General features: G+C 41.7%; 1 protein-coding gene across 3 annotated transcripts in view; it reads right to left on the minus strand.

The window, feature by feature from the left end:
* Positions 1 to 27,624, minus strand: part of syt7a (synaptotagmin VIIa) — a 135,066-nt gene extending 107,442 nt beyond the window's left edge. For all 3 annotated transcript variants that reach the window (XM_088996364.1, XM_088996365.1, XM_088996363.1), the window contains exon 1: positions 27,374 to 27,624. In XM_088996364.1, the coding sequence (XP_088852490.1) occupies positions 27,374 to 27,407 (34 nt within the window). In that variant the 5' untranslated portion in view covers positions 27,408 to 27,624. The remainder of the gene's footprint in view (positions 1 to 27,373) is intronic.
* Between the last annotated feature and the right edge of the window lie 201 nt (positions 27,625 to 27,825).

Genomic DNA, 27,825 nt, shown 5'->3' on the forward strand with positions numbered 1-27,825 from the left:
GAACGTAGACATTTTAATAGGTTGTCCTTCCCTTGAACTGATAGATTTGTAACCTGGCTCATGAGCTCTTCCCGCGAAGGATTTTACCAAGTCCTAAATTAGTCCAAGGCCAGATTTCCTCCATCAAGATTACAGGTTAACAGGCTGTGTTTGTTCTCCTCAGTTTTACCCCAGGTTTTCTGTGCTTCAATTGTGGGCCTTGTATTCGGCGACATGACACTTATGAATATGATAACTTATTTTCTGTCTATTCTCTATCAGATACTCAACGAAACTATTTACGCTTCCATTCCACACAGATTGCTTCGCATCTTTTGATTTCATGACACACTCAAAGAAGTTGTGAATTTGCCAACCTGAGTTGACCCCACATACATACTACAATTGTGAATCAAAAATATGGTATTTTCAAAGCAAAATGATAAGAAGAAAAAAAACCCACATCAAAAATCATTCTTAAACCCCCACAGTATAGGCTAATCACTCACGGATCATCACGCCGAGACAACTGATGACAGGGCATTTTCTGACTTTCTCAAAGGGAAGAAAATTCAGCTTGATGATTGGGATGTACATACTGTAGTCCGCTGCCTACAATCAGGGACGGAGAGCAGGATATGAAGAACAAAGACAAGCTAAAGTGCTGCAAAAGAATATTTTGCAACTTCTGGCAACATGTGCTCACCGTCAAAGCATACTCTAATGTGGAGTAAGTAATGGTCTTGTTTTTCCATTGTTTTTATTTTACTCTCAGCTCGTTTGAGAGCTTGCCGCACTGCTCAGGGCACACGCATGCTAAATTGCAACAGAGCCTCTCGCTGGTGCCACGCACATTATTTCTTGCGAGTGGGATGGAAAAACAATGAGACAGAACTAACCTGATCAAAGTTGATTTATGAACTGTCTTTGAGAGACCTATAGCTAGCTCCCTTCATGTGTCAGGGCCCAGATGGAGGAGGCTGAGAGTAACGAATGCTAAGAGGCAGCCTCTCAGCCTTGTCTCAATGAGGTTTGTTAAATTACCAAAAGGACAAATGGGCGCTTGAGCTATTTGTATGCAACCTGACCTTTAAGACGATTGAGGTGCTCTCGAGAGAACAAACCGATCCAGGAAAAGCTTCCAAACTCAACTAGAACAATACACTTTAGTGCTTGTGAACACTTCTTTCTTTCCTCGTTCAATTGGTTTGCCAAAAAAACTCAGATACAGTCGTTTAAAATGAATCAAAGTATAACTCAAAAAAGACAAAGGTTTGCATTTCAGTGCTAATGATGACTATCCGCATCTACATCATGAACCAAGCTGACGTGAGAGATATTTATCCAAGTATAAATTTTCATTCTTATCTCTCACGGTGCAGAATCAGATATTGATAATGTCATCCAAAGGACGTACGACTGTCTATCAATCCTATTTTATGCACAGCTAAACAACAAATTGAGTACGTTTTCATGATGTTTTTGTGCTTCCTCCCAAAGTCCTCTTAGTCATGAATCGATTTTAAAAAAACAGTTGACAGTCAAGGACAAGTGAGTGTGACTTGTGAAAGGAAAAATTGTATTCATTCATTTGCGGATAAACGATGAAATATGCCGATTTCAATGCAGTGCCAGTTCCTGGCATGTGAGATATGTGCGGTCACACAGGAAGTTAAGAAAGCCAATAATTTAACATGTAGAATGTTATAAGAGCGCACACATGGTTTATTATGCCACTTGCCGAGTTTACACAGAACAGCAAGGAAACAAAAATGAATCCAAAATAAATAATGTCAATTACAAACATTTGTACGGAGAATTTGCCCTCTGGATTGGCCTTAAAATTGATACATTTCTTTTTTTGCTTCTGTTTCTAGTTTCATTGTTCCTCTGCAATTCTGAAAGTTAGCTTGCTAACACTTGCCAGTAGCCGCTCGCGACCTTATAGTTTGTTACACAATCGTCATAATTTTTTATATGAATGTTAAATATTTATTTTTACTGAATGTGAGACATTCACAGAAGTTTTATGGGGGGGTGCCGTTTAAGCTAGCACAGACACAGTTTCAAAATAAAGGCACCGGTAACATTGTGAGCTTTGTGTAATGATCATTGTAAATATGAACAAACATTTTGTTGAATAGGAAAGTTTGTTGGGTTCATCTTTTGTTACATCTTGTAATCTAACCTGGTCATGGTTGAATCAACTCTTCTATTTAGTTGAGCATGTTTCACCCGTTGACCAAAGGGCTTCTTCTGTCCTAAATTCATGATCCTTACGAGTATACACTTACAAAGAGAAGATCCAAGACACAATCAGCCAATAATAATGAGCGCTATATCACTCACAACACACATTTGTGTAAGCTCCCAGTCGTATGGGAGTGGTCCATCGATGAAAAGGTTTCTTCAGCCGTCATCTGTACTTCTTTGAAGGTGTCACTCCTCATCCGAAAAGCTTCCTCAGCGAACTAAAGTTGTTCTAGTAGCTCTGGCCCTATATACAGTATATCCCTAATGGACAGAGGTGGCAGTGCCAGACCAGTGGAGCAGTGGACTACTCCCTAAAACTAATCTGATTACTCATTTTGTTCTGTCTGAACAAAAGGAAGTAATCAGACAGAACAAAAGAAGTAATCAGATTAGCTTCAGAGATCAGAGATAGCTTCAGAGGTCCACTGCTTCCCCCAACTTTAGAGAAAGGACCTCTAAAAGCAGAGTCTGGCACCGCCATCTCTATCCATTAGCAATATATATATAGAGGCCAGGGTTACCAGCACAACTTTAGTTCGCTGACGAAGCTTTTCGTATGAGGAGCAAAACGTCCAACACCTTCAAAGAAGTACAGATAACGGCTGAAGAAACCTTTTCATCGACACTTACAGCACAGGAATTAATATCTGATCAGTCATATCATACATGAGAAGTAAAACACACCACTCCACTATAAACATGAGCTAATGGCATGACATGACAAATCCCCGGCAGTTATCTAATGGCTATGTGTGAAGTGGTTACCACTGCATCATTTTAAAAGACCAATTGATGCGCAAATGCAACGTAAAACAGGACGTGTGTGCTTGTGTGAAGGGGGGCTTTGTGGGCACGCGCCTTTATGAGAATTGTATGGTGGATAGCCTCTGCTATTCTAGGCACCTCTAGGGGATTCCTCTGAGTCCTGAAGGTGAGGATCTGAGAGAACGGGGCTGGTGGTTCAGAGGAGTCCACAAGGGACCTTGGTACACATGTGTTTGTGGGCTGGTGAAATGACAAGTGTCACTTCCACTGCATTTCTGGCTAATTACAGTCTGGTTGAATGGTAGAGCGGTCACAAACGCATGATGTAATCATGTGTGCGGGGAGGGGGTCTGGAGCATCTACTCCATCTGGTCCTGTTAGATTATGCAAACCTTTTCTCAAAATAGGTTTAGACAGACCGGAGGAGGGAAAAAAACATTCAAGGGGGACTGCTCGTGTGGCCTGCCTAAAGGCCTGCTAGCTGCAGGCTGACAGGCTCCATTGTGCGGGGAGGGGTTGACGAGGGGTCCGCACGTGTGGTTGACTGCGTTAGCGACTTCAAGAGGACGATGACGTTGGATAGCAGGCCAACCGTTGCTCACGGCTCTTCACCGTGTAGCTGGAAAAAATGACTAGGCAGGACTTTCTCAATTTCCCCTTTGAAGAAACATTTTTGCATGTTGTCGGCAATGCTTGGCAAGAAGGTTAAAGCTTGTGTTAAATTAACTTTGCGTTTTTCATTAAACAGTAATCCCTCACCATGTTTTGTTGTTTGGTGGGTTTTTCCAAAAAACTGTACAGACGCTCCCTGACTTATGACCATTCGAGTTCTGAACAACGGTACATATGAACATTTTTGCAGGTATGTCCAAAAATCGAATCAAATTTTACTGATTTCAGGAATATGTCTCTATTGGGATCAATATTTCTGAAGAAAATAATCGCTTTACGGGAGTGGCAATAGTTTTATGTACCCCGTGTGATTATGAGGTTGAACTACTAAAATTGGATGGTAGAATCTATCTAAATGTTCTAAAATCTTGTTTGCAAGCCAAACCAAAATCAGAATCTGAAAGCCTTTAATATTCCCTCAATGTGGACATTTTCAGCCCACAGCACCAATGTGACAGGGGGGGGGTGAGGGGGACATGCAATGCGGACTTGCAAATGATTAGACATTTAATGTTTTTTTTTAAGTTACTGCAATTTACACTGAATAACAAAATCTCCATGATGATAATATTTTTGTGCGTGAGTCAAATGATTACTCGAAGCAACAATAATTGTTTTTTTTTCATAAATATTTTTGCAAGGAATGAAATACTGCCGACTTTGTAAAAGACTTTATCTTTCTCCTCATAGTTGTGACGTTATTGTCTGAATTGCTTTCATTGTGCACATCACAGCCATTTGTAATCCACTCTGTAAAACTGTTCGAACAACAAAGAAAAATGAATCATTCAAGAGTGGACTCAGCGTAGTTTGTTTACAAGGGGCTCCCTCTGAAAATCAGTGCAAATCATCCCGCTACAGTGTAGAGCACCTGTCACAGAGTAGATCTAAGAGCTGGCGCCATCAAAAAAAAGAAAACAATGGCTTGATACATTGCAGGGTTGCTCCATGCGACAGATGCTGCACACATTGGAAAACAGCACTCATATAATCACAAACGTGCACATTACCTCCAAGAGCAAACCACAAGTACTCTACCATTACAACTATCCACATTCTTATTTAATATTTCATTCTTTTCTCTAATTAACCACCATTTCCTGATTATATGCTGCCCTGTATTTAAAATCAATCCACATTCATGCTGAGGTATGTGGACGTCCTTCTTTCCTGAAGAAAATTGGATGAATTCCCCTCAGGCCATCATTTAAAAAATCATAAGAAAACCTTCGAAACCTCATTTCCAACTCTGCAGCTTCACCCGGCCGGCCGTCATCTCCTTAAACTATGCTTCCATTCCATCCATTTCTTTACCTCCCTTACTATGCCCTAAATTCTGACTCCCTGTGTACACAGTGGTTGTCATCTACAGGAGTGTAGTGCTCAAACAGGAAATGTTTTATGGGCCACGTCCAGGTAGTCAAATGCGTGTGGAGTACATCACACAAAGATCTGCAGCAAACAGTGGTTAGTAAGCAGAGGAAGATATCTGGGAGTTGTTGTTTTTTTTGTATGTTTTACGGGTAGTTGAGGGAGTAACAGAGTAGTCATTAGGACAAGAAGCTTCTGCTCTCCACCTCTTCAAACAATTTCAAGCTGGCATTCTAATTCTATCTGAGTCTTGTGTTCACGTCGACTTGCAGTCACATGAGAAAAACAACCAGGTATTCACGTTGGATCTACTCCTTGGTGCCTTCTACTGTCTTTGTCACTGCTTTATTTCCTGTATATGACAGCTGTCCATGTTGAGCGCTTTGTTACAGCTTCAGTTGTTGTTAAAGCACTATATAAATCAATATGTATTGGATTGAATGTACCTTTATTCGAACTGATTGGATTAAAAAAATGTTTTAATATGTTTTGATATGTTTCAATGGTTTTATAGCTTTTTATTTTAGAGTTCCAAGCAATTAAAACAAAAAGCTCTTTCATATAGTACCTCCATATTGCAGAAACTCACCCCTGGAATGAAATGCGCATTCACTTTTGTCATGATCTGGTTGGCGACCAATGGGTGGCGCTGTCGGCCCCGCCTGCACCTGCACAGGTGCTGGTCGCCCCGATCAGTGGTGGACTGCCACGTTCGGATTGGCGACCCACGGGCAGCGCTCTCAGCCCTGCCTGCTGCCTCGCAGGTGCTGGTCGTTCCCAATCACACTCAAAAGGAGACCCGGCACAACCATTCGTGGTCGGGTCAATGTTTGTTGAATGCTTTGTATGCTGTTGTATGCAATTGTATGCATGTGTTTGTTTAACCTTGGCGGACTTTTACTCTTGGTTTTCTTTTGACACTTTGTATTTTTCTGTTCAAATTATTTTAACGTTTTAGATTTTGTTCCTGTTGACTTTATTTTAATACAACTACTCAAATACAACCTGCTGCTCCCTCCTGCCTGCTTTTTGGGATCCGCAGCCGCCATCACCACCTTGCAAACCGTAACAGAATGACCCGACCCACCATCGGATCCCGCAGGTACAACGGACCGGTCTCATTTCCACCCTCTGCCTGGCAGTGCAACGTCCACGTCAGCCAACGCCTCGTCGAGTTTGAATTGCGTGGCGACACCCAGGGTGACACTGGGTGTCTGGCAGTGCACGCCCACGTCCAGCCACGCTGTCGTCGTGCATGTTGAATTGAGTCGCATCCACGACGAGCCGTGCAACGTCCGCGTCAACGTCAGTCCGAGACCCCACTCACCGCTGAATCCCGGAGCGGCTCAGGACTGGTCTCGTTTCCCCGGTGCCGGGCAGTTCACGCCCACGGCGCATCCGGCCGAGACCTGGTCCCATACCGCCGTCCGGGGTGCCACTCAGCGCCTGGCAGTTCGACGTCCGCGTAGAGCCATGCGTCGTCGCGTGAACGTGCGAGAGGGATCGCACTCACGGCCACGACGATCCGTGCCGCGCCCACATCCACGTCAGGTCCTGTTCCCATCGTATGCTGGAGAGGCAGCCGTTGCCGTCTCCACCATTGTTCCCTGGAGAGTGGACCTTTTGGGAGACTGTTGGGACTTCTGGAAGTAGTCCCTTGAAGTAGGGGGGGGGGGGGGGGGACTGTCATGATCTGGTTGGCGACCAACGGGTGGCGCTGTAAGCCCTGCCTTGTGCCTCGCAGGTGCTGGTCGTTACAATCAGTGACACTCAAAAGGACTCCCAGCATGACCATTCACTGTCGGGTCATTGTTATATTCAAAACGTGACAACTTTAGTGATACTGTATATCAATTGTCTGTGGTATCTATGGGATTGAAGTGAATGTCCAGAATGATATTGACCTCAATATTAAAGCACATAACTGAACACAAGATGGTAAATGTTCTTTGCAGCACAAATGCTTCTCTAATTGCTATAGATTTATGTCTAAACTGTTCCACATAACCTTGGGTGAATCATGTTTAATACATGATGCTTCTTCGTGTCCATGGAGCTGGCCAACTGTCTTTTAATGAGCTCTGTCAGGCGCCCCGAGACCAAAGAAAGATTGTCGGAAGAAGCCGGCAGCCACATGCCCGTCAATGCTCAGCTGTGTCCAGTGTGCACCGGGTTGGCCTGTCCATCAGACCTCACTGTGAGGATTATTTGTTTGAAAAGCGACATTTAATAGCTAACCCAACTATGAACCCCACAGCTGCCACCGTGTGTTTTCACTCAAACTTGCCATATTTGCTTTGTCGTCACCTCTGTCGTCTTCCACTCTGTCATGCTTCATTTACACCAGGGATCGGGAACCTTTTTGAGAAAGAGAGCCATAAAAATAAAATATTTAGAAATGTTTTTCAGTGAGAGCTACACACACACACGCACACACATGCAAACGCATGCGCGGCCACTTTTCAATAAAATGGCAAAATGTATTATTTCAAATAACTTTGTGATAGTACTGACCATTAACATAAATGGTTTTCCGTTCCTCATGATTGGTAAAAATTCAGCCAAACAATGGGAATGAAAGTCAAGTTACTGCCAGCTAGCTTGCACACGGCTCATTGGCTTCCACGCTTGCATTCTGCTGTCTCTCGCAGAAGTATATTGATGCTAACGTTAGCATGGGGCTTGTCAAAGTGCCACTGACATTCGACTGTTTCATCGATGGTATTATTTAATTGCAAATTAGAATCTGGACCTTTGAACCCTACAAAAGCAAATCCTTCGGTCCATTCCAACCTGAAGTGTACGATACTCTTTTTTTTTTTACTCGTCAGGCTTATTTAAAAGGGGCGTTTACCTGTTTCAACATGAAAGGCCACCTAGGTCAATATCATCCAATCAAAATCGCACTTTCCGCCAACTGCTGCCCAAACAGGAAATGAACAGCAACAAAATGAGAATATGTATTTAGTTTTATCGGCGAGCCAGATGCAATCATCAAAAGAGCCATATATGGCTCCCGAGCCATAGGTTCCCCACCCCTCATTTACACAATGCAAGAATGGAAATAAGGGTGCGGAAAATCCTACTGGACCCTCTGCACCCTGTGTACCCCCTTTTCCAGCTATGCCCCTCAGGCAGGCGCTACCGATCCATGCGCACCAAATCCAAATGATACTAGTGCAGCTTTTTCTACCTGAGATAAATTCCTTGTGTGTTGTACATATTCTGATTCTGTTTCCCTAAAACTTGCATGGTGAAATTTCATCCATTTTGTTCTCCGTTATTAAATCTTGGTCGGTTTTCTCACAGTTGACCGTTGATGCCAGTCTTTTTCCATCAACTGCCACGGCAATTTTTTAAAACAGTTTTCACATTTTGCAGCATGTGAGACTGGCCCCTCCCGTTGCCTGCGTTATCTCATACTTGTCCTGTTTTGAGGACTGAAACGTGATTGTCATGATGTAAATGGAGCATGATTAAGTAAGTGTGCTTCAGAGTGCAGTGGGCTGGAGGACTCGACAGAACCCGATATGCTCGAGGGATGGTGTGAGAATCCGATATTATGTTGTCCTATGAATGTAATACCCATCCAAGAAGGCTTCATTAATGAGTTAAAAAGCCCATTGTCTCATTAATACTGCTACAAACACCAATGATGGGTGAAAAAAAAAAATGTTTCCCGATGGATAATCACACATCAGATTTAATGTAGAAGCGTGAGTCTTAGTTACAGCAGCACTCACCACCACGGGCAAGATGCAAACGGGATGATAGCATGACAATTATCATATACTGGAGTGGTTTTTATTATGTAATAAACATGCTTTTTTTGGGTGGTGAGTGAGCCGATCTGAATCACTGTTGCATTCTGGGAGCTCTCTGTTTGACCTGCGTGTTTGTTTTTGCGGTCTGTGCAGCGGGATTGTGCCAGTGTCCACACATATGAGCGTATGCAACTCGCTTTGGGACTGCAGAGTCCAGATTTGGCTGTTTGCTTGTGCAAATGCGATTTGATGGCATTTGACTGCCGGCCAACTCTGCGGGAAAATAAACTTCAACAGTTAGTGGCCCAATAATTAAAAAGTCTCCAATGTCGAGACAATTGGGGAGTCTCTCATTCGTCCTTTTATGAGTCATTAATCGAACAGCATCAGGAGCTCCTCCCAAGCCTGAGTGCCATAATCACCATCACTTGCCATTGCCTCATTCACTGCCGTTCATTCGGGAATTGAAAATATGAATTCGTTCAGGTTTTATTTATTTTTTTATTTTTATTATTTTAGGTGCCGATAAAGTGCTGGCCATGGCTTCTAGCAATGTTTTTTTTTCTTTCCACAAAGGGGGTAGCATTTCCCTTTTTTCTATTTGAGCACTTTGTTCCAGCTTTAGCTGTTGTTAAAGCGCTAAATAAACAAATGTATGCATTGCAATGTATTTTGGAAAGCCACCTTCATTTCAAGCTCATATAACGCCAGACCCATGTAATTTAGGAAGTAACTCTTCTTTTCTGATGAAAGAAGAGGATCTAAGGTTTCTTACGCTGCATCAAATGTTTATGTAGTCCTAAAACTCAATGTTAAGTGTATATTGGATTTGAAGTGACAATGACAAAAAACCTGGCACTGCAGTGGACACATTTTTATGAATGAAATGTATTATTATTATTATTATTATCGCACAAGCCTGGCAGTGAATGAGTTAATTGATGAATTTCGGCATATTCGAATTTATCCGTAGATGTTGAAAAGGAGACTTGCTTTTTTAGTGTGAAAGTAAGCTGGAGAGAAAACCGCATCTGTACTGTTTACAGCTCTTCAAAATTCTAACATATCACGTGAATTAAATTTAACGAAACAACAAATTATGTCAAATACAATCCGATACATATGTTTGTTTTTGGTGTGTGTAATATTTCAAGAATGTTACATTTTCAAAACTAACATGATATGATTTGGTTTGTCTAAATCCAAACCGATTATTTGGGAGAGTTGCCTGAACCCGTTATTTACAATTAGTACGTAGTTGCAAATATATTAAGCCATTTAAAAAGTGCATTCCAAACAATACACCGCGACCCGAATGAGGAATAAGCGGTACGGAAAATGAGATGAGATGAGAAACAATACAGAACGTCCGTTAATGCATCCATTGGTTGTACACATTGGTTAGACATGTCAGAGCTGTTGTAATAGAGCCACAAGAGTGGTAGAATAAGCACCTTAAATGTGTGTGGGGGGGGGGTGCATGTGTGTGTGTGTGTGTGTGTGTGTGTGTGTGTGTGTGTGTGTGTGTGTGTGTGTGTGTGTGTGTGTGTGTGTGTGTGTGTGTGTGTGTGTGTGTGTGTGTGTGTAGGAGGGGTTGGGGGTGGCACAAAAGGCCAATTTCATCTTTGTGGCTGAAACCAATCTGAGATCCATTGCCTGGCCAATCCTGGTCCACGGCTGAGCTCATTCAGTCGCTCCCCGTGCATGCCCAATTGCTTTCCTTCAATTGACTCTGGCCCTCTAGATGCACAAATTCCGCCTACTGCCAAACCAAACACTGGATGATATGCTTAGAAATGTTAGATGAGTGATGAGCAATCACAAACAATATAAGTTATCCTTTTTTTCTCCAAGAGGGAAGAAGCAAGTACAAAAAGAGTCACCCAGCCATCAGCGATATGATTTTTACTTCCATCATAACACCCTGGTTCCTGTGACGCCCCCCCATCCCACGCCAGACTTTAGATTTCCAAATGAGCTCAGGAATTGCATCTTTTAAGGGAGATAGAGAGACAGAGAGAGAGAGACGGGTGTATATTTGGGCCCTCAATGTCCCACTTTATCTGTCCCTCCTGGTTCAGCTCATTACTCCCCCTCCTTGCCCTCTCCCCCACCTGCTCCTCCTCGTGTCTCCACCTCACTCCACATGAGCGCTCCATGTCGTCATGGGAGCATAAAAAGGACAACGGCTCAACCCAATAGAGTTTGTATATTTGGACATGGATGCGGATCATAAATCCAATGAAATCAGAAATGGTTCGCCACAATGCGAAGGGATTTGTAAAGACAACAACCTTTTTTATTTTCAATAGAAACATCTATTGTTTGCCTTAGAGCTGAGCCAAAAGGTGATATTCCCGATTTGCTGGTTGACCGATATTTCAAAGCCTCAAATTTTCAGTCGTGATTGAAAAGAACGGCACCATGAGCAGAAAGAATTCCTCCAGAGCGTGCTTGGGTTCATCCTTGGAGATATGGTGACGGATTCCATTTTGAGAGGAGGCAGGCAGACCTTTGACGCATTGAAAGGACTGTGTTGTAAACCAAATAGTACAATTGAGTTTAGTTCACAAATATACTCATCAAAACTTCTATTTTTTTTCTTCTCCTAATATTGAAACCATAGTCTAGCCAGCGGCGTATATTACTGTCATTATTCCCAACATTATTGCAACAATTTTCAAACTGAGATGTACAGTGAGACCTCAACTTATCTTACAAACTTTTCATCTTACAAACATCAAATTTCTGAAAATTAAAACTTATAATAAGCATTATTTTCATAATACACACCCACCACGGCTGGCGGAGTGATCTTCGGCGGAAGCACACGACCGAACAGCACCAGAGGTTAAGTTACCAACAGTCCTGATGGAAGGTGACTCTCCTTCCATAAGCCATCAACGACCAACAAAAAGGTAAATAAAACTTTATTTTACAGCACAGTTTATTTCTTTAATTACAGTCCTCATGTAATGTGCCTCTCTTTCCAAACAGCAATTCCCTTTGACCTTCGACCTCCAACGCCCTTCCATCAAGCCATCAATGACCATCACAAATGTAAATAAAGTGACTTTATGATACAATGCAGTGTATTTCTTCATTACAATACAATAGCACAGTTATTATACATAGAATAAGGTATGTTGTGTGTAGTTTTCAGGCTTATTTAGTTGAAAAGTATATTGCCTTACACACTCTGTCTGGGAACCAATTAAATTCGTAAGTTGAGGTCTCACTGTATTGTGTTTTAAATTAACTCATTCCCTGCCAGACGATGTGCAAAAATTTGTCCACTCCAGTGCCAGGGTTTTTGTCACTTTCACTTAAATTGCAGGACCCACAGAATATTGAGTTTTAGGACTACATAAACATTCAATACAGCGTAAGAAACTTTAAACTTTCTTCTTTCTTCAGAATATATGAGTTAATTACTAAGTTATATTGGAATGGAGTTATCTGAGCTTGAAATTGGGGTGGCTGTACAAAATATAATACAATACAGTGATACCTTGGCTTAATTGGTTCCCGGAAAGTGTGTGTCAGGTGAAAAGTGTGTATTCCAAACATCAATTTCCCATAGGAAACCATTAAAATGAAAATAATCTGTTCCCAGGTCCCCATAAAACATACTTTTCTCCTAAATGAGCCTTAAAACTACACAAAATATACCCTATTTTATATATAATAAATGTGATATGGTTTTGTAATTAAAGAATTAAACAGTACTGTATAATGAAGTCCTTTTATTTACCTTTGTGATGGTCAATGGCTTGATGGAATCGAGCGGGGGGAGGTGTGAGAGAAAGTCACATTCCATAAGGACTGTAGGAAGGAGGGTTAGCCTATCTTTCATAGGCTTATGCCGAGGGACGGACTTCACTTCCTATGTAATGAAAGCAAAGTTAGGCATCTTTTTCCAAAAAAGGTCGGTTCCATCAGCATTAAACACTTGATGAGGAACGTAGCTTTCTTCTTCCACCATCTTGAGGGATGATTCCTTTGGCAGCTTTATCATCAGAACTGGCTGCCTCACCATGACGAATGACACTACGAATCCCTGTACGACGCTTAAAGTTCTCGAACCATCCGTGGCTAGCCTTGAAATCGTCAATGGATGACAAACTTCCAGGTTGCCTCTTGACGATGTCCGAGTGAAGTTCCCGTGCTTTCGCTGTAATATTTTTACCTAGTTCCTCATCAATTGTGTACTGTTTAGCTGGGTTGATAGATTTTTGCATAAAGTGTCTCAAGGAGCTTTGGGCTGTACATCTTGGCAGTTGTGATATTGCAACAGCAACAGATGCAGGCAGACACAATAGAAACTTCATTAACAGCTGGTTCACTTGCTTGTCTTTTTTCTTCAAATTGTACAGATGGCTTGTGCAGGTTATTTGTGGAGCCTGATCATGATGGAATATTTTAATCTTGCAGTCTACACTCTGCCTTTGAACTGTCAATAAAGTTGAAACGAGTGCAAATTTTGCTATGTTTTCTATCCATTTTCTCACCCTTCTTTGTTCATGTGCTCACTCCCCTACTCCTCACTCATCCTCCTCACTGCTGCGTGTGTCCTGCTCCGTATGTTCCCTCCCTCCTCTACCTCGGATCTTGACCAATGAGGTGCGGCTTTAACCGAAGACTGGGGGCGGGGAATAGAGGTCAAAAAAAAAAAAAAAAAAGTCGGCTGCCATTTAACTGTCTTTCAAATGTGAAAAATATCCCTGATCAGTTAATAAATTTGTCTCAAGGAATATGGCGTTTACATACTATTTCGCAGATACTTGGAGGAGGAAATGGAAATAGATTAAAATAACATATGCACTGTGATTTATCAAGATTGCGTCTGTTTTTAATAAGTTTTCATTGAAGGGGCAAAGTTAAAGAAATCAACATTTATTGAAAAATGGAATCACTTTCAACATTCAAAACATATTATTCCACAACGAAATATTCAAGCTCAATAATACCTACTTGTGTTAAATTCCGCCAAATCATAGATGGTTCGTCCTGACCGCGCGCTCAACAAACTCCTCACTGACGCCCTCGCCTTCACGCGCAAACAATACACGTGTACGGTCGCCGAGAACACAGACATAGGCAACCTGCAGTGAAATTTGCATACTCGGCACGGCAGCCAATCAGAAGCATGCTGCTTTCTTCCGGACTTTCGCAAGCGTTATAAAGGTTAAGTTACCAACAGTCCTGATGGAAGGTGACTCTCCTTCCATAAGCCATCAACGACCAACAAAAAGGTAAATAAAACTTTATTTTACAGCACAGTTTATTTCTTTAATTACAGTCCTCATGTAATGTGCCTCTCTTTCCAAACAGCAATTCCCTTTGACCTTCGACCTCCAACGCCCTTCCATCAAGCCATCAATGACCATCACAAATGTAAATAAAGTGACTTTATGATACAATGCAGTGTATTTCTTCATTACAATACAATAGCACAGTTATTATACATAGAATAAGGTATGTTGTGTGTAGTTTTCAGGCTTATTTAGTTGAAAAGTATATTTTATGGAAACCCGGGAACGGATTATTCCCATTTTAATGGTTTCCTATGGGATTTTTTTTTTTTTTTTTTAGATACACACTTTTTGCCTTACACACTCTGTCTGGGAACCAATTAAATTCGTAAGTTGAGGTCTCACTGTATTGTGTTTTAAATTAACTCATTCCCTGCCAGACGATGTGCAAAAATTTGTCCACTCCAGTGCCAGGGTTTTTGTCACTTTCACTTAAATTGCAGGACCCACAGAATATTGAGTTTTAGGACTACATAAACATTCAATACAGCGTAAGAAACTTTAAACTTTCTTCTTTCTTCAGAATATATGAGTTAATTACTAAGTTATATTGGAATGGAGTTATCTGAGCTTGAAATTGGGGTGGCTGTACAAAATATAATACAATACAGTGATACCTTGGCTTAATTGGTTCCCGGAAAGTGTGTGTCAGGTGAAAAGTGTGTATTCCAAACATCAATTTCCCATAGGAAACCATTAAAATGAAAATAATCTGTTCCCAGGTCCCCATAAAACATACTTTTCTCCTAAATGAGCCTTAAAACTACACAAAATATACCCTATTTTATATATAATAAATGTGATATGGTTTTGTAATTAAAGAATTAAACAGTACTGTATAATGAAGTCCTTTTATTTACCTTTGTGATGGTCAATGGCTTGATGGAATCGAGCGGGGGGAGGTGTGAGAGAAAGTCACATTCCATAAGGACTGTAGGAAGGAGGGTTAGCCTATCTTTCATAGGCTTATGCCGAGGGACGGACTTCACTTCCTATGTAATGAAAGCAAAGTTAGGCATCTTTTTCCAAAAAAGGTCGGTTCCATCAGCATTAAACACTTGATGAGGAACGTAGCTTTCTTCTTCCACCATCTTGAGGGATGATTCCTTTGGCAGCTTTATCATCAGAACTGGCTGCCTCACCATGACGAATGACACTACGAATCCCTGTACGACGCTTAAAGTTCTCGAACCATCCGTGGCTAGCCTTGAAATCGTCAATGGATGACAAACTTCCAGGTTGCCTCTTGACGATGTCCGAGTGAAGTTCCCGTGCTTTCGCTGTAATATTTTTACCTAGTTCCTCATCAATTGTGTACTGTTTAGCTGGGTTGATAGATTTTTGCATAAAGTGTCTCAAGGAGCTTTGGGCTGTACATCTTGGCAGTTGTGATATTGCAACAGCAACAGATGCAGGCAGACACAATAGAAACTTCATTAACAGCTGGTTCACTTGCTTGTCTTTTTTCTTCAAATTGTACAGATGGCTTGTGCAGGTTATTTGTGGAGCCTGATCATGATGGAATATTTTAATCTTGCAGTCTACACTCTGCCTTTGAACTGTCAATAAAGTTGAAACGAGTGCAAATTTTGCTATGTTTTCTATCCATTTTCTCACCCTTCTTTGTTCATGTGCTCACTCCCCTACTCCTCACTCATCCTCCTCACTGCTGCGTGTGTCCTGCTCCGTATGTTCCCTCCCTCCTCTACCTCGGATCTTGACCAATGAGGTGCGGCTTTAACCGAAGACTGGGGGCGGGGAATAGAGGTCAAAAAAAAAAAAAAAAAAGTCGGCTGCCATTTCCAGCTCCTTGTTAGGAGAACCGGCTCATTCGGGAACTACACATGACTCATTGTGGCTCGCCGTGTGTTTCCTGAAAAATAGTTGCCAAGATTATATTCTCGCGAATTTAACGTTCGTAAGGTGAAAAGTTTGTTCGCTAAAGCGTTTGTAAGATGAGATATCACTGTACAAACAAAATGATTTATATAGAGCTTTAACAACAGCTAAAGCTGTAACAAAGCGCTAACATGCACAAAAGGCAAATGCTGCCCCCTCGTAAAGGGGAAAATCATTGCCAGACGTCTGACCCCTCGCAAGAAAAACCAAATCAATTCGGAAATGGCAGTGAATGAATTAATAATGTTCCATCCTTATTCAGTGAAAACGGTGTTTCGAGTATTTCTCACATCTTGCAAGTGGACAGATTTGAGTCCTTGTTGGTGTAATTGTGGGACAAGGACAGGGTGTTCAGACTGCTACCGTCAAAACTCAAAGCAGAATAAGTAGAAGGAATTGGATGAATGGATGGCGGACGAGAAGCAAACACTAAACGCACAATTTCTCTCACTAGTGATTATTTACTGAATTGCATTCTTCTGATTCATTGGCTTTGGGTTTTTTTTTTTACGCAGTGGAATGATACGGGTTACGCTGCATATAGGATGCAACTACGACCATCCCACCTACGCAAGTCAAATCAAGGATTGCCATTTCAACTGAAGTGAACTGAACTGAACCGTGGCGCTCGGCGGACACTGGGCTCAAGTAGAGCTTGATGAGGACAGGCTAATAAGTGTTCTGTGAAATATTATATTAAGGTCACGGTTGCTATAAGAAGTACGAGAGTGAAACAGCATCTCTAATATCTGACACTGATCCAGGCACGCACCACGACATGCTACATTTCAACCTAGCACGGTCCGAGGTATTTAGAGCACATGGTGAGGAAGGTGGGGACGGAAGTGACTGACCCATTAGGTATTGTTGCAGTAGTCATGGAACAGCGAGTGGACTTAATCCCGGGAGAGGGTCTTGGTAGATAACGTGAGCAAAATGTCCCTTGTCCTGCTGGCCATGATTGAAGCAGGCTAATAGCGAGATGAGATGAAGCGTGGAAGGCAGCACGAGGGAGAAGCACTCAGGCAGCCAAGCTGGGGAGATGGCACTCACATAGTCCAATCTGTCAGTGGTACTACCTTGCCAGATACGAGAGCACAAGGGGGGGGGGGGGTGTCGCACAAAAACCACACACTCTTTCCTAAATACCCAGTGACAGTACAGCGGGGGGTCGGGGCAACACGAATTAGCGCCCAAGCATGCATGCCGACTTTGGGAAGATGTGGTCATGAAACCACATCGGTAATAAATCGGTTTGAGTTCACATTTAACTAATTCACTGCCATTCCCGAATGTATTCGGGAATTGAGAAGCATGACGTGAAGCGGCATTGTCGAATTTGTTCGGGTTTTGTTTTGTTTTCTTGCGGGGGTGCTGATAAAGCGCTGGTCAGAGCTCTGGCAATGCTTTTCCCTCCCATGAGGTGGCAGCATTTGCCTTTTGTCCATATTAGCGCTTTGTTACAGCTTCAGCTGTTGTTAAAGCGCTATATAACCCAAGATGTATGTATTGCAATGTATTTTGGACAGCTGCCCCCATTTCATGCTCAGATAACTCCAGATCAATATAACTTGGGAATTAACGCATTTTTTTCTGATGAAAGAAGAGAGTCTAAGGTTTCTAACGCTGTACTGAATGTTTATGTAGTCCTAGAACTCAATCTTCTCTGGATCCTGGAATTCAAGTGACAATGACAAAAACCCTGGCACTGGAGTGGACACATTTTTGCATATCGTCTGGCAGTGAATGAGTTCAAGTATTAGACTTATCCAGACTCAACACACACACACACACGCACGCACGCACGCACGCACACACGCACGCACGCGCACACGCACACAGTATATAGTTTGACATGACCATTGATAAGAATCTGCAGTTGCACTGTTGCATTTGAGATATACATGCAAGCAACAACACAGTTGTTTGTAGCGTAATGATGGGTACATTCATATATCTAACTGATGAATTAACTATTTTTTTCTCATGAAAGAAGAGAGCCTCCGATTTTTAAAGCTGTATTGAATGTTTATGTAGTCCTAAAACTCAATATTCTGTAGGTCCTGCAATTTGAGTGAAAATGACCAAAACCCTGGCGCTGGAGTGAACACATTTTTGTACGTTATCTGGCAGTGAATGGGTTCATGTGAATTGACTTAGTTCAATGAATATAGTATAATAAATATTCCCATTTTTGTTTTTTGTTTTGAGGACAAACTATCAAAGCGTGCGACTCTTCTTAAAAAGACCTTGGAAGGTTTCCAGTCAATTAAAGTTCAGATGACCTTTTGATCAATGAACGGCGCTACGTCAACGCAATTCACTTCCAGTCTCTCTTCTGTCACATCTGAATCTCTCACCAGAACCAATCTTTATGTTCAAGGGTCACCTTCCCAGTCTTTTAAAGATTAGTAAAATAACATCTTTGAACATATTATAAAAGAAACGCTTACATCTGCATTAAATCGTAGTGTGGAAATGTGTTAATTAGCTTTCGAAACGGCGTCTGTCAACAGGATCATTTGCTGGGCGTCTTCAACTGAGAATGATTGTGTGACCACAAGAGGTTTCACATGGATTAGTGACGGTGATTGCCTTTTATAGGATAACACAGCGCGAAAAGGCACAATTCCCCGACGGGATGAAACATGGTGATGCTGAACAAGAACACATTGAGATGAATTGTCTAAAGCGGCAAAAATGAGGCACTGCTAGTGACCCAAGTGTGGCAAAGGAACCGAAAAGGGGGACCCTGCTGGACACCGTGAAAATGAGGAGGTCATATGTTATCACAGCTGAAGCAATTTACAAACAAATTCACCTTATGAACGACCGTTCGGAATGTATCTACTTTGTAAGGTGGGTCTGTATATGTTTTCTGTATATACGTCTGTATATGTTTATATATATTGTCTGTATATACGTCTGTATATGTTTTTTGGGGGGAGACTGGCACAGATTCTTGTCATTTTCATTCATTTCAACAAAGAAAGATGATTTGAGATGCAAACGTTTTGTATTACAATTCTATACATGACAAATTGAACTTGTAAATGGTCGGATGTTTACAATAAATTCCCAAATTTCACACTTCACAGTATCCAAGAAAGGAACCAGCAAACCCCACGTTCAAAGCAGAACAACACTGCGACAAAATTGATAAAGAAGAAGTTGTTGAAGTCCAATGTGAGAGCAGAGGTCAGAAAATGGCAAGAGTGGAGAAAAAAAAAAATCGCATTACAGTACGCGATGGTTACACATTTATACATATCACAGTACACATCACAACAGCTCCTACGTGAATGTGGCACATTGACGATGCATCCCTGTTGTGGGAAATAAATCAGGACGAAAGAGAATCTTGGTATGATGGCAGCTTTGTGCATCCATATGACAAACTCTTTTCATCTTTGTCCCTCCCCCATCACCTTTCCCCCTCCCCGACTGAATCAATCCCTTCTTTCTTTACTGTGGAGGCCTCTTATTGCATGCACACATGGAGAAATGTACACACAATGCCTTCTCCTCCTCCTTTCCTCTCCTCTATGTGACCTTGACTGGCTAGCACTCCAGGGCTTGTTCTTTGCTCCCCCCTCTTTCTCAGTCACTCACTCACTCCATCATTCCGTGCTCACTCCCACTCCATCTTCCGCCCCTCAATCGCTTGTTTTCTGTCACTCTCGCCCAGCCAGCTGATGTGAAGCTGTGCACTTCCCTACCTTCCCACCCCCCATCGTTTTCTACTCTATTCCCAAGATACTGAGGAAGAAGGGACCAAAGATGGCAGAAAGGGAGTAAATACAGAGAGAGAGACGGGAAGAGAGACAGAAAACCAAAGCATCCCCTCCTCTTCTGATATCTAGTCAAAATAGTGAGAGTCAGTTGTAAAAATAACTGGTTCTCAAACCCTTTTATCAACAAGTCTTATTTCCGAGTTTTCGAAGCAAACTTAATTTGAAATATGAGAGCAAACATGTAATGAGACATTTAAATTCTCCATTTAAAGCACATACATATGCATCAGGAACGCAGGCCATTTAATTTACTCATTCGTCATATTTTCGGTTCCTTCTGTACAGTCTTGACAATCCCAAATGCAGATGTACCTTTCACAGGCTCAGTTTATATGAATGCGACACAACTTCCTGTTCCACTGGAGGATGACGAGAACTCACAAGAAGCAGTAGGTTGGAATCAGTGTTTCTCGGCAGGTGTTCCAACAAAAGCGTCTAATTGCCACCGCGGCACCATTGTAGCCTACTCTTCCGATTCCAAAACGACGCTTGAGGTTTTTCCCGATGGCTTAGCATGGTACACATCCATCTGTTTAATATTTGGGAGCCTATTAACCATTTTGACTATTTATTCAAAGCGAAATAAACCTAAGATGAAATGACTGAGATATCTATTAAATGTCAAATTCCTACACTGATAAGGAGCTTATGCAATTACACCATTCACGTGCCAATTCCTGAACATCGCGCATCTCGGGGTCTCTGGAGGGAATGCGTTTGCACACGCCTTGCTCAAACTCAATCTAATTCACTTCAGCCTGCTATCATCTAATAGAGTATATCCTTTTCCGGGGCACATCTGATTTCAATATCGTGATTGCGCCCAAATGGAACAATGAGAGGTAAATACAAAGAGGTGACAATACTAAGGGGGGGGGGGGAGTCCAAAACATAATTGATACCTCTTCTGAGCATTTAACTTAAATTAATCAGTCAAGCATATTTTGAGATCAAGACTAAAAAACAAACATTTTTAATGTGTTGAGTGTTCCCTTGCTTTGTACAGTGTAAAGTGGAACCTTGGCGAGTGTTCTAGGAAGAAAATTATACTCACTGGGAATCCAAAAAGTCACAATCTCATATAACTGAACAGGTGCAGTCTACTCATGAGATTCCGCGGGCACCACATTGGTGACCTCTATGCTACGGTATAGTAAAGAGGTTATCCTACCCTCTAAGTTCATTCACTATTTTCTGTTTTATTGTTTAAAATGATTCTTCGAGGAATAACAAAGGGGGGGCGACCACAGAGGGAGGCCAGAGCTGGAATTGAATCCGGTAGCTCTGGACTGTGAGGTCAAAGCACTAACCACTGGAAAAACTGACCGCCCACCAACCAAGATGAATATCAACATCTTCTTGCTAGTGAAACGATTCACTTGCCCAACATGCCAAATATCTTGGCAAACAACATATAAGTAAGCTGATGTGCATCTGTCAGAGATGTTTGTTCAGACATTCAAAAACAAAGGCTCGAACACAGGAAGATTGTCTTTTACTGTTGGCAGGGGACGCAGTTTTTATGAAGCTACTTTGTGTGAGCTTATTCAACCAATACCAAGCTTTTGGATGTCCCATGGTACAAGCACCAGCATCCATAAACAAACAGAACATAGACATTTTAATGGTTTGTCTTTCCACGAACTGATAGATTTGTAACCTGGCTAACTAGCTCTTCCTGTAAAGGAGTTTACGAAGTCCTAAATTCCGCCCAAGGCTAGATTTCTTACCCGAGGATGACAGTTTGACAGGCTGTGTCTGTTCACCTCAGATTGCTTCCATTGTGGGACTGGGACTTGTGTTCGGCCAACTAAGCAAACAACAGCCTGAAACTTTTAAATATGATAACTTCTATTCTGTCTATTCTCTATCAGCATCTCACCAAAAAACTGAGGAATCAACCACCAACATTGGAACAAGCCAGTACAAAACCTGGTCAATGTGTTGATGAGGACCCTCCACCTATCCTGTGAACCCTCCAAATGCTTTTAAAAAGAATAGAAAATAAAATGCATTGGACTCATAAATACATTTTTGTTTTCTATAACAATATGTGCGTAGCAAGAGGATAAAATGCAAGCACATCTATTTGCCAAAAGTCCCTGAAAATAATGCACTTTACCTGAGGAGCTGTCTTAGTGCAGATCTCGCATGCCAAAAACGAGTCATTTGGATCAGTATCCCTGTGTGGAGGTTTGGATCTGCGCCCATATCTGTGGAATCGCGTCAACTTAAATCAACAGGAACCCTGACAGAATGAAATATAAATCATGCTCAAGCGGTAGTGCAGGGAGCCACTGGAGTCATCTCATAAATCTATGGTAATTTGTTCCTGATGCACAAACTCTCCATCTGTGATAACAAAATGACAGAAAAAGCAAAAAACAAAAACATAAAAAATAAAATAATCACATTGGTGGTCTGGCTTGAGGTGGAAAACCAAGCGGGAAAAGAGACTGTTGACTTTTTGCAAGTGGGGAAGCTCTCCTAATTGCGTTCATAGTGATGGCGGTCACGATGCCGCCTGCATGATAATTTTTCACACTTGCAGTCGGGCTGACAGAACAAGCGGAGAAATACACAGTCGTGCAGCTACGATGGGGAAAATCAGCCTCCAACTGACCGACACAAGAACACCATTTCACAATAACAACATATTAGGGTGCATTCGAAGTGAATTTGCTCTGCTAAAAAAACACCAGGTCCAACAATCTAAATTGTTAAACCTGTCCCAAAATTAAGATTGCTCATCTTTATTTATGTGGCCAATTCTGAGAGCCACTTGAGAAGAAATCTCCAGCTCGCACTCCTGCCAGACTTGACAAACAGTGGAGTAACTCCATATATCTGGTGCTTGTATAAATGTAATGAGTATTCAAAAACCTTTTAAAAACTGATTTGGATGTTAAAAATAGATAGGTTGAGCCATCTTTATCATAAAGCAGTCCTATGTGTCTGTTTTCCCGATAAAAACAGTTATCTGTAAGCACATAAGTGAACCTAATGTGGACAGTGGTGGTGCAAGGCCTATTCAGCTGGCCTAAAAATACCTGAATCACAGACTAATGTGAATTATATTTTGTCCATGAATTCTTATGAAATAATTCAAAATTGTATTTCAGTTTCCATTCATTGCTTTCCCCCTGTTGCGCTGCTTCCAGATGTGTGTTTTCGTATTTAAGCATTTAACCAATCACATTTCAGCCATCATTTGTTACCAGGGTCAGAAATCCTGGACGCCTTCACAATCAGTTCTGCAGGCTCTAGAGCATAAAAATCAAAGTCGATGAAACTGTTTCTTTAATCAATGAGTTCGAGTTGGCAATCCAAGGCCTGCTAGAAGGTGCTGAGAAACCTCAGTGTTTTCGCAAACTATCATTAGCTAGTTACTAGCCAATCATAGCATCACCAGCCGCTAGTTATAAGAGCATACTTGCCAGAGCTAGCACACTGTATTGGTAGCGAGCTGCAAAAGCAAATATATTGTTGTGTTGATTTAACATTTTGTCAACCCACAATGGCTGAAGGAGAAGAAATTGATTTGGTTGCAGACATACTGTTAAAATCATTTTGAAGACAGACATCATTAAGAAAGGTTGGACAGATCCGAAGCTAGCAAAAATAGCAAATAATATTGCAATTTTACGAGGTTATTATGAATCCACGTGCTCATAGTAAGAATTTGAACAGTTTAATGACATTATGTCTTAAGTTTCTTCAAGTCAGAACTTATTTCCTGGCCAATGACATCCTCTAGTGGACGTGTAGTAAATCCCACCACACTCGCAGCTGTGGATTGGTTCACAATAGCACAACTGAAGGCCAAGGAGTTACATGCACGGCCCGCCACTGAATTTGGATATCACAAGCATAGACCACTGCCAAATATTGTAGTCACATCTTAACCCTTTCATACACCAATAATGATAACTTGGTACACTGTAGTGCCCCCTCTCCTTGAAAGGGTTCAAAGCTCTAGTAAGAATTGTTATCAGAAATCTGTATCATTCCAAGAGTGCAATTACATATGTTTGCTTTAAGGCAAACAAACATCATAGTGCATTTTGAACATGTGCCAATAGTCCAAAGAGCTCTTGATTGTTTCCTGGTGGGTATAAATAAGAAACCATTAAGCTATTGGACTGTAGCGACGATAGGAGTGCCACATGATCCTCACCATCCTGCCTCCTTTCCACCCTACAGTTCTCTTCTGTGTAGACAAACGCCATCATATTTCTGCTTTGGATTTGACAAAGGCTCACCTATGATAAACGTCATTGAAGACAATGATCCCATTAATCCTCAATATCATCAATATGCCCCGAGAAGACCTTTCTCCCACTCCGTAGCACACCAGGAAGAGACACGGCATGAATGTAAAGGAGTCGAGGAGGGGAAAAACCTGCCACATAAGAACACCCTTTTAAATGAGGCAATTAGCCACAATTGAATCCAGTATCAATTCTCCCTAACATAAAAGAAAGGTACGTCATAACTTGACTTCTTCAACAGGGATTCCATTTGTCTCTCAGATGGACTCTTTGACAAAACAGTCAGGGAATGCACATCACTCTGACGGTTTGCGCATAAGCATGATTTGATCAGCATGCCGGACAACAAACCGGGATTTCGTACAATGGCTTTTACAGTACACATTTCGATCAGAATGACTTGGAAATATATTTCGTCCCTCATTAAATGACAGTTCTCCTATTGTGGGTTCTGTGAACGACATGTTTTTATGTTCTACAGTACAATAACTCAACTGCAAATGTCTCATAAAGTCAACATCTCTCATCAGAATGAATGACAATCTATAACAGGCGGTACGAACAGAAGAAGAATGGAAACAGCCCCCGGCGCTCCTTCGATGGCTTTATTACACAAGAGTACATTCTTAGCAAACCTGCTGATAGCCTCTATAGACAATGTCATTGTATGCCACAACAGCGCATGCTCCAGTCAGGGAAAGCATACACATAATCACCATTGTGTAGAATTTGTGGATGCTGACGCCAATGGGATTAAAACCTTACGTGCATATACTGTGCAAATTTCCCTGTTGTGGGACGATTAAAGGTTGTCTGATTCTGAATTGACGGTTGGCGATGAAATGTATGCATGAAACTTTAAAATACACTGTATAAATGAAACATTTTCTGTCGATTGTAAGGCTCGTCTGCCATTTTTACATATAAATCTAAATTGTTTCATATTCTACAATGAGTAATTTGTATTGACTGACAGTTCGAAGAATAAATATACATTTGATGCAAATGCGATTTGTAAAAGTGTGCGATTGTCATGTTCAATGTCAATTGAAAACATGACTTTTACACCATGGTGAGAAAACAACATGGTTGAGAAATCATTGTTTATCATACCATCCACAGTCATATGTTCATAAAATAAAGTGCACACAGATCAAAGTAGCTCAGAATATAAACAGTAAACAAATCAAAGTTAAAAAGAGTGATCATTACAATAGTGAAGAATTGACTCATTCACCGGCATTGACAAATTTATTTGGGAATTGAAAATATGACGTAAAGCGTCATTCCCGCATTTATTCGGGTTTTGTTTTTTTCTTGTTTGGGTACCGATGAAGCGCTGGCCATGGCCTCTGGCAATGTTTTAGCCCTTCCACAAGGGGGCAGCATTTCCCTTGTTCCCATGTTAGCACATTGTTCCAGCTTCAGCTGTTAAAGCGTTATACAAAACCAAAATGTATGTATTGCATTGTATTTTGGACATCCACCCTAATTTCAAGCTCATAACTTCTCATGAAAGAAGAGAGTCTAAAATTTCTAATGCTGTATTGAATGTTTATGTAGTCCTAAAACTCAATATACTTTGGGTCCAAGAATTTGAGTGACAATGACAAAAACCCTGGCACCAGAGAGGACACATTTTTGCACATTTCTGGCAGTGAATAGACTTTTGTGTCATGAGGCTTTTTACATATAAAAGAGCCATTGATCATGATATGCAAAACGGTGGCCCCCATCATTGGCAATTTATCACTCTGATTAGCTGCTAGTAAATGAAATTTAGTGCATGGGGTTGAAGTAAACTATGAGTAACAGCACCACAATTGTCATTATTTGGTAAATTGAAGTTATCAAGTAAGGTTTTTGGATAAGTGGGCATTTTATTTCACGAAAACCATGCCTGTGTATGGTATGATAAACAATGACTCTTTGGTTACAGAGAACTCAGGGGTAGGGACAGTATGTGCACGTGAATAGCCAACCCTCAATGAGACATTGTACCACCCTGGCCACCCCACTGAAAAATGTCTACTTATGCCCCAGTCAAAAGCCAGCAATATCAAATTGGGTTCAAAATGACATAGAGAGCATGTTGATTCACCTTTATGGGAAAAAAAACTCCACAGAATAGACAAGGATTGGGACACACCTCCTGACAGTTGATAAAGAAATGTACTAACTAGACCTCTTGAGCCACATCAATCTTCCAGCATGACTACAGTGTGGATGAACATAAAGAGAATCATGACTGCAACCCCACTCAACGGCTTTGTGATTAACTAAAACAATAATAATAAATAATAATAATAATAATAATTGAGCAAGATTACTACATTAGAAACCTAAAAAGAATCATGGCCAACCAGCCATTATTTTGTGCCAATATATTCAATGTGCAATTGCACATTTCCATCGAGGTCATATCATGGAATAATCCTTTTTGTCCAGACATGTCAAAATATAACATGTTAAACTCTTGCGTATTTCAGGTTGCAGGACTGAAATAGGCATGCCAGCATCTCGCAACCAATACGCTCTGCTGCCTGCACATGAATGCATGTACACTACTGTACTCTGCTGTTGTCCAGTGAAATGAACAAGGACTCCTCCCACATTTTTTTTTTTTGGGGGGGGGGGGGTTATCCACCTTTTCCTCATCGTCATCCTCCGGCGCCTCTGCAGCAGCAGGTGTTATTCTAACCTGAAGATTTTTTTTAAGTCTGCAATTAGTATTATGTGCAGCATTCTAACAGCAGGGGCCACTAGTGGCGTGTGATGAGAGGAGAAATCACGCCTCAGAAACACGTGGGAGATTACTCAAATATGCCCCTCTCCCCATCCTAACCACACACACACATACATACACACAAACAAACAAACAAACACCCCCTTATACCCCCAAGGCTGCAGCACTGTTCTCTCCCCCAAATAAAGGAAGGTGCATTTGCAAAATGTTTTACAAATAGCACACTTTGGGTTCCACTGAAGGGTGGAGTGGTGGTGGAGGGGGAAGAGGGAATGACCTTGCAAGGTGTTGTCCTTAAACATGTGCAAAAACCTTGCAATCACACAACCGCCCCGACAACAGGTCAACACCGCACACGCATCTGACGGTAAGCACGATGCACACACTTGCAACATTACATAATGAGCGCCCCGCATCCACTTTTGTTGCGCCGGCGCGGTGTCAAAAGGACGGCGAGGAGGATGCACGCGCGCGCCCCCTCCTACTATGTCCCGTTGGTCGTGAAACACCTTGAAAGTGTCACGGTCGCCCCTCCCCGCCTCACCTTTGCTATTGTTCTCCTCCCTGTTGAGATACATGGCTCTTGGAGTTGGCGGCAAACGCGATGGTAGAGGCGGTTGGTGATGCTGGAGGTGGTGACGTCGAGCTTGCAGCGGTGTCAATGTAGTCCGCAACTCCTCCTGCGGTGTAGTTAGAGCTGTTTTATTGTTTTGCTCCTTCACAGCCGCTCTCTCTCTGCCTTGCCCTCTCTCTGCCTGCCTCCCTCTTTCTCTCTCTCCGTCTCCTCCTAAGAGTCAGAACATGTAGGTACAGGCTTCTGGATACTCTCACTCGCTCTCTCCTCCACCTCCCACTTGTGATTCCCTCCTTCCTAATAAGCAGAATCTAGCTTTGGTGGCTCTCATAACAAAACCGAATAGATTTTGTTTTGAAATTTACCCAACTACATGTGGATTTTGTTTACTCCACAACGACATGGCAAACTTGCTCTTGTAT

Source organism: Hippocampus bargibanti, linkage group LG05 (genome assembly GCF_051943395.1).
Source record: "Hippocampus bargibanti isolate YZ-2025 linkage group LG05, ASM5194339v1, whole genome shotgun sequence".
NCBI lineage: Eukaryota > Metazoa > Chordata > Actinopteri > Syngnathiformes > Syngnathidae > Hippocampus > Hippocampus bargibanti.